The sequence below is a fragment of the Oryx dammah genome, unplaced genomic scaffold, assembly GCF_014754425.2.
Source record: "Oryx dammah isolate SB20612 unplaced genomic scaffold, SCBI_Odam_1.1 HiC_scaffold_8, whole genome shotgun sequence".
In the NCBI taxonomy this organism is placed as follows: domain Eukaryota; kingdom Metazoa; phylum Chordata; class Mammalia; order Artiodactyla; family Bovidae; genus Oryx; species Oryx dammah.
Genome location: NW_024070192.1, coordinates 17,378,667 through 17,396,674, shown reverse-complemented (window position 1 = coordinate 17,396,674; position 18,008 = coordinate 17,378,667). Strand labels below are relative to the sequence as shown.

The 18,008-nt window shown below is 45.2% G+C and overlaps 1 protein-coding gene across 3 annotated transcripts in view; it reads right to left on the bottom strand.

The window, feature by feature from the left end:
- The window catches only part of PLEKHM1 (pleckstrin homology and RUN domain containing M1), a 61,107-nt gene that overhangs the window by 27,985 nt on the left and 15,114 nt on the right, over positions 1-18,008 (bottom strand). For all 3 annotated transcript variants that reach the window (XM_040245091.1, XM_040245090.1, XM_040245089.1), the window contains one exon: positions 12,083-12,488. In XM_040245091.1, coding sequence (XP_040101025.1) covers positions 12,083-12,488 — 406 coding nt within the window. The remainder of the gene's footprint in view (positions 1-12,082; positions 12,489-18,008) is intronic.

Below are 18,008 nucleotides of genomic sequence, written 5' to 3'. Positions count from 1 at the left end.
GCCCTCTTGGTTATCAGATCGCTCACTGTGATATCGCAGTGCTTGTGTTCATGCAACCCTGATTTACTTAATAATGGCCCCAAAGCACAAGAAGAGTGATGCTGGCAATTCGGATCTGCCAGAGAAGCCGTAAAGTGCTGTCTTTAAGGAACACGGTAAAAGTTCTCGACTAAATAAGGAAAGAAAGAAATGATATTCAAAAGTTGTTAAGATCTACGGTAAGAGTCTTCTATCTGTGAGATTATGAAGAAGGGAAAATAAATTTGTGCCAGCTTTGTTGCTGCACCTCAAACTACAGAGGCTATACCCCCAGCACGTGAATAAGTGCTTAAAGTTAAGACGGAAAAGGCATTACATTGGTACAATAAGATATTGGGGGGCTGAGAGGTCACATTTACATAACTTTTGTTACAGAACACTGTTATACTTGCTCTATTTTATTATTGTTCTGTTAATCTTTTACTGTTAATCTTTTAATCTTTTACTGTGCCTAATTTTTTTTATAGATTTTTTTGATGTGGACCATTTTTAAAGTCTTTATTGAGTTTGTTACAATATTGCTTCTGTTTTCTGTTTTGATTTTTTAGTCACCAGGTATGTGGGACCTTAGCCTCCCAACCAGGGATTGAACCTGCACCCCCTGCGTTGGAAGGTGAAATCCTAAGCACTGGACCACTAGGGATAGCCCTTACTGTGCCTCATTTATAAATTAAACTTTATCATTGGTATGTGTGTATGGGAAAAAATATAGTATATACAGGGTTTGGTACTATCCACAGTTTCAGGCATCCACTGGGGATCTTAGAACATATCCCTATGGATAAGGGGTAACCACTATAATACATTTCTGTGGTTGCAAGCCATCCAGTTTATAGTCCTTTGTTACAGAAGCTGCTGCTGCTGCTGCTAAGTTGCTTCAGTCATGTCCGACTCTGTGCGACCCCATAGATGGCAGCCCACCAGGCTCCCCTGTGCCTGGGATTCTCCAGGCAAGAACGCTGGAGTGAGTTGCCATTTCCTTCTCCAATGCATGAAAGTGAAAAGTGAAAGTGAAGTCACTCAGTCGTGTCTGACTCTTAGCGACCCCATGGACTGCAGCCTACCAGGCTCCTCCATCCATGGGATTTTCCAGGCAAGAGTACTGGATTGGGATGCCATTGCCTTCTCTGGTTGCAGAAGCCCTAGGAAGCAAATACAAGTTGCAAGGTTTCTTTCTAAGTTTGGGGTACTAGGCCCATATCAGATACATGATCTGCAAATCATTTCTCCAGTTCTGTGAGTTACCTTTTGACTTTTTTGATAGTGCTCTTTAAGGCTTCCCTGGTGACTCAGAGGTTAAAGCGTCTGCCTGCAATGTGGGAGACCGAGTTCAATCCCTGGGTTGGGACGATCCCCTGGAGACGAGAATGGCAACCCACTCCAGTATTCTTGCCTGGAGAATCCCATGGACGGAGGAGCCTGGTAGGCTACAGTCCACAGGGTCGAAAAGAGTCAGACACGGCTGAGCGACTTCACTTTCACTTTTCACTTTCTTTCTTTAAGGCAGAAAATTTTTAAATTTTGATGAAGACCAATTTATCTGTTTTTTCCTTTGTCTCTATGCTTTTGGTACCACACTTAAGAACCTACTGCCTGGGCCTGCCCTGGTGGACCAGTGGTTCAACCCTTGGTCAGGGACCTAAGATCTCATGTGCCATGGGGCAACTAAGGCAGCATGCCACAACTAGAGAGCCCCCGTGCTGCAGTGAACAGCCTGCATGTGGCAATGAGAGGGTCCCACGCGCTGTGGCTAGGACTTGATGCAGCCAAATAAATAAATACATAAACATTAAAAAGAAGAAATTATTGCCTAAGCCAAGGTTACAAAGATTTACTATGTTTTCTGCGAAGAGGTTTACAGTTTTAGCTTTTATGCCTAGATCTGTGGTCAATTTTGAGTTAATTTTTGTCTGTGATGTGAGGAAAGGATCCACCTTCATGCATGTGGATACCCAGTTGTCCCAGCACCATTTGTTAAAGGGATGTTGAATTTTTCAGCGCTGCTTGTAGGGTCTGAGATGGAGGAGGCATGGGCAGGCAAGACCCAGAGATATCCCTAGCTCCTCTGCGTCTACTTCCCATTTCTGAGCAGGTCCCCAAGGCTCCAGGCAGCCAGGCCATGCCCCTTCCCTTTTGCTGCTATCTCCCTGAATCTGATGTTGCTCACTGGGCTGACGGAAGTGTGGTGGGGGTCAGGAGGCTCGTGGGAATGAATTCTGGCTCTTTTTCTTCACTATTTCAAGTGCTCCCTGTCTTTTTGTGCCTAAGCGTCATGGGAGAGCAGAGGCAAGGAAGCTGGCTGGATGCCCTCAGTGGCTGTCTACACAGAGGAAGTGAGTCAGCCAAGGGCTGCAACCAGCCCAGCTGTTGTGTTAAGTGCCAAAAACCTCACCCTGATGTTGCTATTTCCAACCCCTAAATTAACAATGCCCTCCCCACTCCCACAGACAGGGAAGGGGAGCGGGGCTGGAGCTGCCCAGAATGTCAGAAGGATTGGTTTGAACAGCTTAATCCATTCAGATGCTGTCAAGTTCCTTAAGCCAAGAGTGGTGAGTTCTGAGTCAGGAGCTTGGTGGCAGGGAGGCTCACAGAGCTTGGCTTCCAAAGCTTCTTCTAAAACCCTCAGAACCAGCAGGTGCTTCCTTCTGCCAGTGACAGGACAATGTGTCAATCAGAGTGACTGCCAGGGACCACTCACAACTCAGGATCCTGAACAAAGCCTGTCTAAGTCATCAAGACCCAGGGCAACTCCCCAAGGAAAATGGGCTGCAGGAGCAATCCCATGGCCATCCAGGGAAATTCCTGGAGCCTGGCGCATACAACCTGGGAAACCCTTATGGGAGAGACCACTCTTCCTTAAGACTCAACTCAGAGGTCATTCATCACCTCCTCCTGGAAGCTGTCCTTACTCATCCTCAGCCTACACCCCCTCCAACCCACCCCCAGGTAGGTTTGAGATCCCTTCTGGGCTCCTATGGCATTTTACACTTACCTCCATCCTAGCACCTACAAAGCTGTTTGGAATGGTCATTCTTTGTGCCTGGTACAGAATTATAAAAGATGAGGGGGGTACTTCCCTAGTGGTCCAGTGGCTAAGACTCTGTACCTTCTAAGCAGGACCTGGGTTCAATCCTCGGTCAGGGAACTAGATTCCACATGCCACAACTAAAGATCCCACATGCTGAAACTAAGACCTGATGCAGTAACTAAGACCCAACACAGTAAAAAAAAAAATATATATATATATAAATACATGTAAATTATATATAAATATATTAAATATAATATAAATAATATTATAATAAATAATAAATATTATAACAATATAAATAATAACATAAATATATTATATATATTATATATTTATATAATTATATATGATTATATATAAGTATATATAATAAATAAATAAGTAAATATATTTTTTAAAGATAAGGTTTAAATTCCCTGGTGGTCCAGTGGTTGGGACTTGGTGCTTTTCACTGCTGAGGGCCCAGGGTTCAGTCCCTAGTTGAGGAATTAAGATCCCACAAGTCACAGGCATAGCATGGTCCCCCAAAAAACCCAAAAAGATGAGGGAATAAATCTTGACTGTCCAAACGTTTTCAATGTAAAATAACAAAGGTGGGGTGAGGAAACAAGGAAGGACACAGATGTGGATTTTGTGATGCTGTATGCTGCTGTACCATACAGCTGTGCTTATTTCACATGCTAGCAAGGTTATGTTCAAAATCTTTCTCTGCATGAACCAAGAACTTCCAGATGTACAAGCTGGGTTTCAAAGAGGCAGAGGAACCAGAGAGCAAGTTGCCAACATTTATTGGATGGACTTTTGCCTGGAAAATCCCACGGATGGAGGAGCCTGGTAGGCTACAGTCCAAGGGGTCGCTAGAGTCGGGCACGACTGAGCGACTTCCCTTTCACTCTTCACTCTCATGCACTGGATAAGGCAATGGCAACCCACTCCAGTGTTCTTGCCTGGAGAATCCCAGGGACGAGGGAGCCTGGTGGGCTGCCGTCTATGGGGTCGCACAGAGTCGGACACGACTGAAGCCACTTAGCAGCACTGGATGGAAAAACATCTACTTCTGCTTTGCCGACTATGCTGAAGCTTTTGAATGTGTGGATCACAGTCAACTGGAAACTTCTTAAAGAGGCTGGAGTGCGAGACCACCTGACCTGCCTCCCAGGAAACCTGTACGCAGGTCAAGGAGCAACAGTTAGAACTGGATACACAACTGACTGGTTCACAACTGGCAAAGGAGTGAGTCAAGGCTGTCTATTGTCACCCTGCTTATTTAACTTAGAGTACATCAGGCGAAATGCTGGACTGGATGAATCACAAATTGGACTCAAGATTGCTAGGAGAAATATCAACAACCTTAGACATGCAGACACCACCACTCTAGTGGAAGAAAGTGAAGAGGAACTAAAGAGCCTCTTGAAGAGGGTGAAAGAGGAGAGTAAAAAAGCTGGCTTGAAATTCAACATTCAAAAAACTAAGATCGTGGCACCAGGTCCCATCACTTCATGGCAAATAGAAGGGGAAAAGTGGAAGCAGTGACAGATTTTATTTTCTTGGGCTCCAAAATCACTTTGGACAGCGACTGCAGCCATGAAATTAAAAGACGTTTGCATCTTGGCAGGAAAGCTATGACAAACCTAGATAGCATATTAAAAAACACAGATATCACTTTGCCGACAAAGGTCTGTATAGTCAAAGCTACTGTTTTTCCAGTAGTTAGGTATGGATGTGAGAGCTGGACCATAAAGAAGGCTGAGTGCCAAAGAACTGATGCTTTCAAATAGTGGTGCTGGAGAAGATTCTTGAGAGTCCCTTGGACTGCACGGAAATCAAACCAGTCAATCCTAAAGGAATTCAGCCCTGAACATTCATTGGAAGGACTGCTGCTGAAACTGAAGCTCTAGTACTTTGACCATCTGATGCGAAAAGCCAACTCACTGGAAAAGATCCTGATGCTGGGCGAGAGCAAAGGCAAAAGGAGAAGGGGGCAGCAGAGGATGAGGTGGTTGGAGAGCATCGCCAATGCAATGGACTTGAATCTAAGCAAATTCCCAGAGATGGTGGAGGACAGAGGAGCCTGGCATGCTGCAGTCCAGGACTTAGCGACTGAACAACAACATGCTCACTGGTGAGGGCCTCTCTCTCCATGGAGGAGAGGGACACTGCTGGGAAGTGTCCACACATGGCCCAGTGACCACAGGCTGCCCACCAGGAAATAAGACTCTGGGGAAAAGCTTTTGTTCTCTTAAGCAATAGAGAAAAACAGTGGGAACACTGGGTCCTTGGAGCTTCTGCACATGAGCCTGGAATGAGCTCTATAGCTGTGCCCCACTCCAGGATCCCGAGTTATAACAGGGAGGGGGAAGCACACCACTGTGCCCCCTCCCCCCACCATCTTCCTGCCTCCTGCTCACTCAGGGCCCCGCATCTGGCCTGTTCCCTGTTGGGGGAGATCACTATTGACCCAGCATCTAAGCCAGAGCAGTACCTGCCACCAGCACCCAAGATGGAAGAATGCCACGTGGAGTTACTACAGGTACCAGGATGCTACGCACAACAGCTGAATCCCTGAGAGGGGTCTGGCAGAGGGGTGAGATGTCAGGTCTCTAGACCACTTTCAAAACATCCCTTTTGTTCAGTCTGTCCTCATCCTATCAGGTGAAAGGACTACCTGTAGCCTGACTTGGCAGAGGGACCACATTCCAGAGGTCAGTGGTCCCTGAAGGGAGCGATTAGAGCCAAGTCTTAGAAGTCAGACTGTCCTCTGGGAGTCAGACTGAGAAACCAACTCATGACCTTCCAGATGCCACATACACAGAGTCACTCCAGTCCTTCCCAGCACTCAACACAAGTGTAATTATGATGCAGATGGCCTTTGTCTAACCCAGTGTCTGTCTCCAGAGAGCAGGGCCTCTGTCCTGCTCCATCACTCTACCAAGCGTAGCGCTGGGCCCATAGCTGGGGTTCTGAATAAAATTAATTAAAAACAAAGTCTTAAAGCAAGGCTGAATGGCTCTTGGATAAACAGCAATGACTAAGTGATGGCAGCAGAGAAAGAGTCGAATGCCAGCAGCAGCACAGGGACTGTCTCCTGAGCAAGGGGGACGGATGGGCACACAGCTGCCCCCTGGGGACAGGCCCTGGGAGGGACCAGCATCTTACACTGGGCTCGGCATCTGGTGCCCTGATGCCATGTTCCCCAAGCAACCCTCCAGCAACCAGACTCCCCTGAGGCTGGCCAGGAGGCAGCGGGTGACCTGGTTGGACTGACCTGAATGCACCCAGTGGAGCATTCCTGCATGTAAACTTACAAGCTGGCATCTTAAGAGTGCTTGGAGGACTTAAGAACTATTCACTGATACCTACTCTCTCTCAGGTGCAGTGCTCAGAGCTAAGGAACCAGGCATGGTCTTTTGTATCATGCAGATAATATTCTAGACAGAAATAAGGCAATAAACAAGTAGACAAAGATATAACAGAATCTAACCAAGTGAGGAGTGCCATAGAGAGAAGCAGGTGAGAGCGAAAGAGAGTCACTGGGGAGGGTGCTTTTGAAACAGGATTGTCAGGGAAGGTTGAAAGGACACTGAAGAAAAGCAGTGAGATGGGAAACAGTTCAAGCAGAGGAAACAGCAAACGTGAAAGCTGCAGGGACTTCCCTGGTGGGCCACTGGTTAAGAATCCACCTGCCAGTGCATGGGACACAGGTTCGATCTCTGGTCCAGGAACTAAGATCCCACATGCCACAGGGCAACTAAGCCTGCAAACCACAACTGCTGAAGCCTGACAGCCTAGGGCCCGTGTTCCACAAGAGAGGCCACCACAATGAGAAGCCCATGCACTGCAGCAAAGAGCAGCCCCCGCTCACCGCAACTAGAGAAAGTCTGTGTACGGCAACAAAGACCTAGTATAGTCAAAAATAAATAAGTAACCTTATTTTAAAAAATGTAAAAGCCAGGGCTGGAAGGTGCTGGGTTTATGAGCAGCTGCATGGAGGCTGGGGTGGGGTCGGGGGAGGTGTCAAAACTTGGTGAGCAGAGAAGATTTTTGTTGACAAAGCAAGCTGTCCTATCTACCAGCTTTGGGACCCCGGCAAGATAGGATGTCTGAGCCTGCAAAGCAGAAGCCAGCCCTGGATAGGAGTGAAAGTACCCTGGTCAAGGCCACTCTGGGGAACCCTGTTTGGGGCCCACAGCCGCCGACCCCAGGGGACATCCCTCTCCTTTAGCGGGGGCCACAGAGCCTTTCTCTTCAACCTCAGCATGCTGCTGTTTTCATAGTCACAGCCTTCAGGGCCTTGTGACATTCTGGGCTTGAAGTCACCTTTGGGATAGCAAAAAAGGACAGTCTGATCCACACATACAAGGCTCCATGATTTATAGTCATATTCAATAAACGGTGTGACATCCTGACATCCATGTGGAAAACACCGACCTCATACCAGATCTAAATAAGCTCAGGTGGATCATATACCTAATTGTAAAGGGTAAAATAAGAAAGCTTCTAGAAGAAAATACGGGGATTTCCACAGTCTTCATAGCCTTGGGGTAGAAAGGGATTTAAAAAATAGACACAAAATACATTGATTGAAAAACAGAAAGACTGATGGGACTTCCCTGGTGGCCCAGTGGCTGAGACTCCGCACTCCCAATGCAGGGGGTCCCAGGTCTGATCCTGGTCAGGGAACCAGACCCCACATGCTGAAACTATTAAAAAAAAAAAGATTCCACATGCCACAATCAAAGCCCAGCATAGCTAAATAAATAATACTAAAAAGATACCATTGAGAGGTTGCAAAGAGTCAGACATGACTGAACGACTGAACTGAAAGGCCAGCCATAGATTATATGAACATATTTGCTATTATATATATATGTATTTTTTCCTCCAATAAAAGACACATCCACAGTATATAAAGAGCTGCTACAAATCAATTAGGAAAACACAACTCAATTCAAGAATGGGACAATGACTTTAAAGAATGCTTCCAAAAAGTAGATGAAAAGGCATCAGTATCATTAGTCATCAGGGAAACGCAAATTAAAACCACAGTGAGACCCCACTATACACCTACCAGAGTAGCCAGAATGTAGAAGATTGCCAATACCACTGACTATGACGAAGGACAATGAAAATGCTCACGTTGCAAATGTGAGTATAAGTCAGTACAAGCCCTTTGAAAACTGTTTGGCAGTATCTCAGTTCAGTCCCGTTCAGTTCAGTCGCTCAATCATGTCCGACTCTCTGCGACCCCATGGACTGCAACACGCCAGGCTTCCCTGTCTAGAGCTCAACACATGCCTACCCAGTGACCTAGCAATTCCATTCTTAGATGAACACCCAGAAACGAATGGAGAAGGCAATGGCACCCCACTCCAGTACTCTTGCCTGGAAAATCCCATGGACAGAGGAGCCTGGTAGGCTGCAGTCCACGGGGTCACTAAGAGTCAGGCACGACTGAGCGACTTCACTTTCACTTTTCACTTTCATGCACTGGAGAAGGAAATTGCAACCCACTCCAGTATTCTTGCCTGGAGAATCCCAGGGACAGAGGAGCCTGGTGGGTTGCCGTCTATGGTGTTGCACAGAGTCAGACACGACTGAAGCGACTTAGCAGCAGCAGCAGCAGCAGCAGAAACGAACACTTGGGTTCACTGAAAGGCAAGTATAGGAATGCTCATATCTCCTCTCTTCATAATAGCCCAAACCTGAAAACAACTCAAACGTCTGTTACAGGACAGTGAATCCGTTACAGGAATTTACTATACGGGACATTGTGATATATTCTGTGGGGTTCCCAGGTGGCGCTAGTGGTAAAGAATCTGTATTCTTATGGTGGCATACTACAGAACAATGGAAAAGAACCTCAGGCTATAGATGAGGCTCACATATATAACGTTCAGTGAAAGACCTAAAAGAATATATACTAGATGATTCTATCTATATACAGTTCAACAAAAGGAAAGACTTTATGGGCTACAAGTCAGAACTGTGGTTTCCTTTGGAGTCGGGGTGGGCAGTGAGTGGAAGAGGGCAGAAGCGAAACTTCTGGTGGCTGGAAATGTTCTATATCTCAATCTGGATGGTGGTTACAGAGTGTATGTGATATATAAGTATATAATGTACACTGAGGTGTACACTGAGGATCTGGGTGCTTTAAATACTTCGTTTCTCAAAAAAATGTTTAAAGGGGAAAGTGGGACAATTCAACAGGCAAATAGTAGTCTTAGCAGGGACTTCCCTGGTGGTCCAGTGGTAAAGAATCTGCCTCCTAATGCAGGGAATGTGCGTTTGAGCCCTGGTTTGGGAACTAGGATCACACGTGCCGCTGGGCAACCATGCTCGTGTGCTACACCTAGAGAAGCCCTTGAGTTACAGTGAAGACCCAGCCCAGCCAATCAATCAATAAAAATGTGAAAAAAAAAGTCTTTCCAACAAATGGTGCTCGTATAACTGCATAAGCACATGTAAAAAAATGAAGTCAGGCACCATTCTTTTACCGAATACAAAAATTAACTCTAAGTGGATCATAGATTTAAAAGTAAGAGATGAAACTATAACATTTAGAACACATGGGAGTAACTTTCCATGACCTTGGATTAGAAAAGGAGTGCTTAGAGATGAAACCAAAAGTACAAGCAACAAAAACAAAATTCAAAACTTTTATGCTTCAAATGATACCATCAAGAAAGTGAAAAGATAATGCACAGCATGGGAGAAAAATCTGCAAATCATTTATCTAAGAAAGGTCTAGCGTCCAGAATACACACAAAAAAACTGTAATTTATTACATAACCCTGTTTAAGTCTGGGCAATCTTTTTTGGCCATGGCACGTGGCAGGTGGAAATCTTAGTTCCCTGACCAGGGACTGAACCTGTATCCCCCAGCATTGGAAGCACAGAGTCTTAACCACTGGACCACCAGGGAATTCCCAAGAATGAGCAAATGTTTTGAATAGACATTTCTTCAAACAAAAACACAACTGATAATGAGCACATGAAAAGATGCTCAATATCATTAGTCATCAGGGAAATGTAAATTAAAACCATAATGAGATACCACTTGTATAATAAAAAAAACACAACAGTAAGAACTGTTGGTGAGGATGTAGAGAAATACACTGCTGGTTGAAATATAAAACAAGACAACTGCTTTTGGAAAACAGTTTGGCAGTTTCTCAAAAGGTTAATATAGAGATACAATATGATCCCAAAATTGTACTTCAAGCTATGCATCCAAAAAAGTTAAAAATATATGTCCATGCAAAAAATTATACATGAATGTTCATAGTAGCATTATTCGCAACAGTCAAAAAAGTAGGAAAAATGCCAATGTTCATTAACTCATGAATGGATAAATAAAACATGATACATCCATATGATGGAATTTACAATGGGATATTAAAAAAAAAAAAAAGACAAAGTACTAATACATGCCACAACATGAATGAACTTTAGAAACATTTTGCTAATTGAAACTAAGCCAATTACAAATGTGATTATATGACTCTGTATATGTAACATGTCCAGAACAGGCAAATCTATAGACAGAGTAGATTAGTGGTTGCTTGGGGTTGACAAGGTGAGGAGAGGCAGGAGAGTGGGAGGAAAGGACAGGAGTCATTGCTAGCGGGTAGGGGGATTCTTTAATGGAAGATGAAAATATTTAAACTTAGACTGTGGTGATGGTTGTACAACTAGGAATAAAAAAAACCTGATTTATACACTTAATTAGGTGAATAGTATGGTATGTGAATTATATCACAATAAAGCTGTTAAAAGAGGGGCTGGGGGTGCCCCCTGTAGTCTATTTCATGGCCTTGGCCCAACCCAAGTTATAGAATCTGGAAGCTACAGGCCAAAGGAGGGACGTTTGTGGATGGAGCTGAAAGAGTAAGACTGTATGCCCAACATGAGCTCCAGACACAGCTGGGATGAGCTCTGGGTTTTGTGTGGGTACACGTGCACTCCAGTTCCTACTTCTGCTTTTCATGACCCAAGAACAAATGTGAAATGGCATAAGAACTCGAGTTCACAGTTTGACTACTGCTTTGCAGTAGTAGGGCCCCCAGTTCCAGCCTCTACCCTCAGGGGTCTTTCCAAGACAGTCCCAGGGTTGGCTTCTTCAGGTCTTCGGCACACTGGAATAGCTTATTCTAGAACAGTGTCGTCCCACAGAAACACAATGCAAGCCACATAAGTCATCTTAGATGCTCTAGGACCCACATTAAAGAAAGTTAAAAAAAAAAGTGAAGTTAATTTTAATAACTTTAATTTTAGTTAAAACTTTAAAATTTCATTTAATTAACTAATTAAAACTTTAATTTTATATTTTATTTAAAATACTTATTTAAAATGGTTTCATTTTAATGTGATCAATAAACACACTTATGGTTGCCAAGGGGAAGGGAAGAGATAGGGAGTTTGGGATGCTATATTTAAAATGGATAACCAACAAGGACCTACTGTATAGCACATGGAACTCTACTCAATGTTATGGAACTCGGGTTCGATCCCTGGTTGCGGAACTAAGATCCCCTATGCTGTGGAGCAAATCAGCCCATGAGCCACAACTAGAGAATCCCTGCACCAGAACAAAAGATCCTGCATGCCGCAACTGAGCCCTGATGCAGCTACGTAAATAAATAAACAATAACAAGCACGGAGGAGGAAACCAAAGCTCAGTGAGGCATAAGCTGGTGAGTGTCCGTAATGAAGAGCAGAGCCTATGGTCGGGAGAGAACTACCTTCTCCACGTGGGTGTGCAGGTGATAGAGACACCCGTGGGAAGTGATGGGCAAAGAGCCCTGCTCCCATCCACTACTCACACCCCACAGAACATTAGCTCCATCAGCACGATGCTGTATTAACACCGAACCATTCAAGGCGAGGGGGCTCAAAGAGAAGGCAGAGGCCACTTGGGTTACTAGCTGGGGAAACCCTACACTGGCTCTGAGACATGTACCAACACCCCCCTCCTTCCGTCCCTTCCCCCCAAACCCAGCTTACAGCACTCACCGGACTGGTGGGGGAGGGAACCGCAAGGCTGAGCCGAGGCCCGCCATCCTCCGGGGGCTTCTGCTGGCTGCTTTCCTGGCTGGCTGCTCTGGTGGCATCTCTCATGGGACGAGGAGGCTGCTGGCCTGAAGTGCTCCCCGAAAGGACAGCTTGGGCAGGGCCCGGCTGTGGCCAGCCCAGGGTGCCGGGCGCCTGGGCAAGCGGCTCCTGCTTGTGGTCCCCATCTCCAGTCTCAGGGGAGGCCTGGGCGTGGCGGGGCTCTTCGGGTTCCTCCAAGTGCAGGGACATGCTGGTGTCGAGGCCAGGGACGGGGAGCAGGGCCTCCAGCGTGGGAGCCTCCGTTTCTCGGCTCAGTCCGTTGGCTGGCACAGAGTTTACCTGGGCTTTGCTGAATTCCGACAACACCCTAGAAGTTTTTAAACAAAGAAACCCGTGTGATGGGGCTGTCAGCTGGAATGCCCAAGGCTAAGTGGAAAACTGCTGTTTTGTGACTGAACAAAATAACCCCCTTAGTCATGGCAGTGCTCCCAGCTCCCACACACAGACCCTCCCACCAAAGTTTTTCTCCAGCTGGGACTTGGGCGGGTTCGGTGGCCAGGTGAGTTGTGCGGCCCAGGGCCTCAGGTGACAAAAGCTGGACTCGAGGAGAATGGGAACTGCCTGTCTTTTACCCTCTGAGCGGGCTAACTGTGGGTCGGGCAAGTCTGCTCAGCCAAATGGCCGTGTAGCCTGCCCCGCCCCACGCTGACCTTGGCAGAGCCCCGGTGAATGGTGTCTCCGGGCTGGGCTCCAGCACTCTACTCTCTGGGATGTGGGCTGGGGTGAAGTGAGGATCCTCTTTGTCCCTGGAACAGTAACTGGGCAGCAGGGTTGGGGTGATGGGCTGGGCGTGGAGCCAGAGAAGCCTCACAGTTCTGGAAGCTGCTGCTGGAGAACAGTGCATGCAGGCGATGTGGTACGCATGCCCATGTCCATGGGGGGTGTGCCTGATGGGACTGTGCTTCCTGCCCCTCAGTGGCAACGTCTGGGGCTAAGGGGGCCAATGTCCCTGCCTTTGTTTGTACACACACACACACACACACACACACACACTGCTATACCTTCTGGAATGTGCACTGGCTAGTGGCTGCTCCTCCCTCCCTCCCTCTCCTGAGGCTTCAGAGAATCCAAATTCTGTTTCTGAAGTAAACCTGTTTGCTGTCTCCACCTCGGCTTATGAATCCAGTGAGGATGCCATAGACAAATGCAGGGTCTGGTGTCAAAAGAGCTGTCTGGAGCCCAAGAGATCGCACACATCTGCCTTAAAGGCTTAGAGTGGGTGCAGAAGACAGATCAAGCTCCCCTGAGTGTGGGCTCATGGAAACAAGGATTTCAGATCTCTTGGTTTTCATCTGACTGCCTTCTAGGTGCGCTCTGCTCTTATTTATACCATCATGACCCCAAACAACATTTTAAAGCATTCTAGTCAAGAAGAGGTGACCAACCCACACATTTCTGGGCAACTGATTTTCAGCATAGGTGCTGAGACATTTCGGTGGGGAAAGAATAGTCTTTTCAACAGATGGTGCTGGTATAAGTGAATAGTTCCATGCAAAAGAATGAAGCTGGACCCCTATCTCATACCACATAAAAAAAAATTAACCCCAGGGGATTTCCCAGTTGGTCCAGTGGTTAAGAATCCACCTTGCAATGCAGGGAATGTGGGTTCAATCCTTGGCTGTGGAACTAAGATCCCATATGTCACAGAGCAACTAAGCCCAGAAACCATAACTTGAGAGTCCATGTACCACAACTGCTGAGCCTATGGGCCACAACTAGAGAATCTGTGTGTCGCAATGAAGATCTCACATGCCACAGCTAAGAGCTGATGAAGCTAAATAAATGAATGAACAGTGAAAAGAAAAATTTAACCCAGGTAATTCCCTGGCAATCCAGGGGTTAGGATTTGGCCCTTTCATTGCCTTGGCCGGGGTTCAATGCCTTGTCTGGAAACTAAGTTCCCACAAGCTGCATGGCACAGCCAAAAAAAGAAAAATTTAACCCCAAATGGATCAAAGACCTAAAGGTAAGAACTAAAACTATAAAACTCTTAGAAGGAAATAAGCATAAAGCTTCATATCTTTGGATCAGGCAATGATTTCTTAGATATGACATCTAATACATATGCAACTAATAAAAAATATATCTAATAGAAATATTTGCATACAAAATGTGCAAATATTACCATATATCTAAGGGTCTAGTACCCAGAATATAGAGCTCTTACAACTTAATAATAAATAACCCAATTTAAAGCCACTTAAAAAATGGGCAAAGGGTTTGAATAGATATAACTCCAAAGAAAGCATACAAATGGCCAACAAAGACAAGAAAAAGTGTTCAAAATCATTAGACAATAGTGAAATACAAATCAAAACCACAATGAGATACTACTCTATGCCCAGTAGGATGGCTATAATAAAAAAGGTAGAAAATAACAAGTATCGACAAAGATGTAGAGAAATTGCAACTCTTACACATTGTTGGTAGAAATGTAAAATGGTATAGTTTCTGTGGAAAATGATGTGATAGTTCCTCAGGATATTAAACATAGAGTTACTACTGGACTCAGCAGTTCTATGCTTAGGTGCATACCCAAGAGAATTAAAAACATATCCACACAGAACACTTGTACATGAATACACATAGCAACATGATAGCTAAAAAGCAGAAAGAAAAATGCCCATTAGCGGATGGATAAATAAACAAACTGTAGTATAGCTTACACAATGGACGGTGGAATATTAATTGGCCATGATATGTGCTATAACGTGGATGAACCTTGAAAACACAGTGCTGAGTGAAAGCAGACAGTCACAAAAAGCCACATATTGCATGACGTGACTGATATTAAACGTCCAGAATAGGTAAATTCATAACTAATGGGTAAGGGATGAAAATATTCTTGAATTAGATAGTAGTAGATGCTGGGGACTCTCCTGGTGGTCCAGTGGCTAAGACTCTGCACTCAATGCAGGGGGACTGGGTTCAATCCTTGGTCAGGGAACTAGATCCTACATGCTGCAACTAAAGATCACGTAGGCTGCAACAAAGATACAAGATCCTGTGTGGCGCAACTAATACATAATGAACCTAAATAAATATTTTTTAAAAAAGATAGTATAGATGTTGAATTCACAACCTTGAGACTATAGTGAAAACCACTGAAAACTACACTTTAAGACGGTGAATTTTATGGTATGTGGATTCTGTCTCGATAAGTAATGCAGAAGACCTGGGTTCGATCCCTGGGTTGGGAAGATCCCCTGGAGGAGGGCATGGCAACCCACTCCAGTATTCATGCCAGGAGAATCCCGACAGACAAAGAAATCCATGGGGTCACAAAGAGTTGGACGTGACGAAGCAACTAAGCACAGCACAGCAAATAAATGGATGACCTGTCAGAGAAAGGTACAGTCGTATTTGTGGGAGAGTTATGGGGGGAGGCAGCTGGGGGCTCATTCCTGCTCTAAAGCTGCACTCTGAAAACAGACCCATGAGAAATCCAAGAGTGCAACGTGTAGGGAGAAGGCAATGATGAGTTCTGGAGAGAAAAGGGGAGTTTCCACTAGCAAAGGAGGAAGGGACATTTGCTAACCAATTGTATGTGTCCAAACCGCTGGGACAGAACGGGACCTCATCCGAAATGAACTAGCGAGGCAGAGTTTTGACAAGGTCCTCTGTGAGGTCTCGACTCCTTGTGGGCTCCCAGGAGGTGGTGTGGCGAGTGATTAAGAGCAGGGCCCCTGAGTCTACCTGGCCTTGGTTAGCATGTGGCTGTGGGCCCCACAATGTGAACATGAAGTTCATGGACATAATTCCCTTATCTGAAAAACAGATGTGGTAACAGCATCCATCTTTTATGACTCTGACAAAGATTAAATGAGATAATACAGGTAAAGTGCTTAGTACAGGGTTTGGCACAAAGTAAGTACTAACCTCATTATCACTGATAAGGCTGCTTAGCCTCCCTGTACACAAACATAAAAATGTAAGCAAAGGAGCAGATTTATTGAAACACTCACTAGCATTGCCAAAATGGTTATCAAACAGACATGAATCCTGATCTAGAAGAAAGATTTTAATGACAAGAATGGATGGGGTGTTAGAATAAGTGAGTGATATAATGCCTAGAGAAATGCCACCAAATGGCAAGAAGCCTGTGTGATCAATTAGAGCTTCTGTCAAATCAAAACTAAAGGCAAGGTGAAATCAAGTTCACAGAGCTTCACCAGAACTGGTACCAGTCCTCAGGACCCAGTGAGAAATAAGAGACATATACATCAAGTGGGATAAAGGGATAGAGATGAGATCGTGAAGCAAAGGCAAAGAAAGAAAACTGTCAAATGTTTTGACAGTTTTATATTTGTATTTATAAAATACAACATAGAAATGAAACAGTGAAAAAAAAAAAAACCAAGAAATGAAACTGTGAAACTGCTACAGTCCTTCCACTGGGGTCTGGTGCAAGGCCCTGTTTACCAAAAACTTTCTATTTGAAAACTTTCTAACTTTGTGCTTTCATTTAGAGAGCAATCTGGCGGAAAAATATATGTATTATGAGTATTTATATGTGTAAAGTAAATAAAAAGCATGGCCTGGAGAATCTGAATGGTCACCTTATAAAGGACCCCTCATAAGCAATTCTGAGCCTGTGGTTTTCTTGAACATGCCAACTATGGTGGTGATACACGGTACTATCTGGCAGTCAAGAGCCACTAATAAAAGCACAGAGGTGGGCTGCATATACTAAAGAATCATTTCTCCCCCAAGGGAAGGCCTCATGACGGTGACCTCTGACAAATATTACTAAGCAAGGTTTTTCAGCAATGGATATGGGGACAAGCAGAGCTGATGTCACAGGTACCCAAAAGTAAAATGACACCACCACATGGCCAGCATGCATGCTGAGTCAGACACTGTTCTAAGCGCTTGAAGATCTCTATTCGCTGCATCGCCCCAGCATTCCTTTGAAACATTCTCACCCTCATTTTACAGATGAGGGCATCAAGGTCAGAAAGGTTTACTAACTTGCCTGAGTTGGCAAAGCTGGCTGACGCAGGACTCAGGCAGCCTGGCTCTCGAGTCCACACTCTTTACCACTAGACTGTACCTGTGCTTCTCAGCGATAATTATAACTCAGACCTAACGAATGCAAAAGAAGCTGTGAGAGCCAGTTAATCTTCTCTTCACAAGGTAAACTGTGGATAGGTTTCTGCCAAACATTGATAAATTTCATTTGAAATGGGTTTTGCATTTCAGGTCTGATTTGTAGTTTTGTTTTGTTTTTTCCTATACAGCCCAGCTTGCTGGATCTTAGTTCCCCTACCAGGGACTGAACCCTGGGCCCAGAGCAGTGAAAGCATGGAGGTCTAATTGCTGGACCACCAGGGAATTCCCAATTTGCAGATGTTCTGATTTCTATAGATGGGAGAGTTTAAGCACAATGTGTTTACACCCAATTTTAAGTTACATACATTTAAGTAACACATTAACTTAAGTAAACTCTTTAAGTGTTGGTGAGAATCTCCCTTAAATCGTACCCTCCAAGAAACGCTGGTCTCTGTGGATGCTCTAAGAACGGTGGTGCTGGCTGCGTGCTTCTGCGTGTGTGTGGTGTCTGGTTCCCCACATCACTGTCCCGTCTGGGTCTATACTTCCTGACCTCTTCTTCCCTTTCGTTCCCCCAGAATACACAGGACAACACTTCCCCTGAAGGAGGGCGGATGGTCACTGATTCATCTACCTTAAGCTGGAATTTTCCAATCACAAGGCACATGAAAGATAAAGGCAAAACACATGACAGAGAGAAGCCTGGCTCGTCTGCGGGGGGAGAAGCACCAAAGGCTAGGACAGGTGGCTGACAGTCAGCCACGCCTCGGGCCCT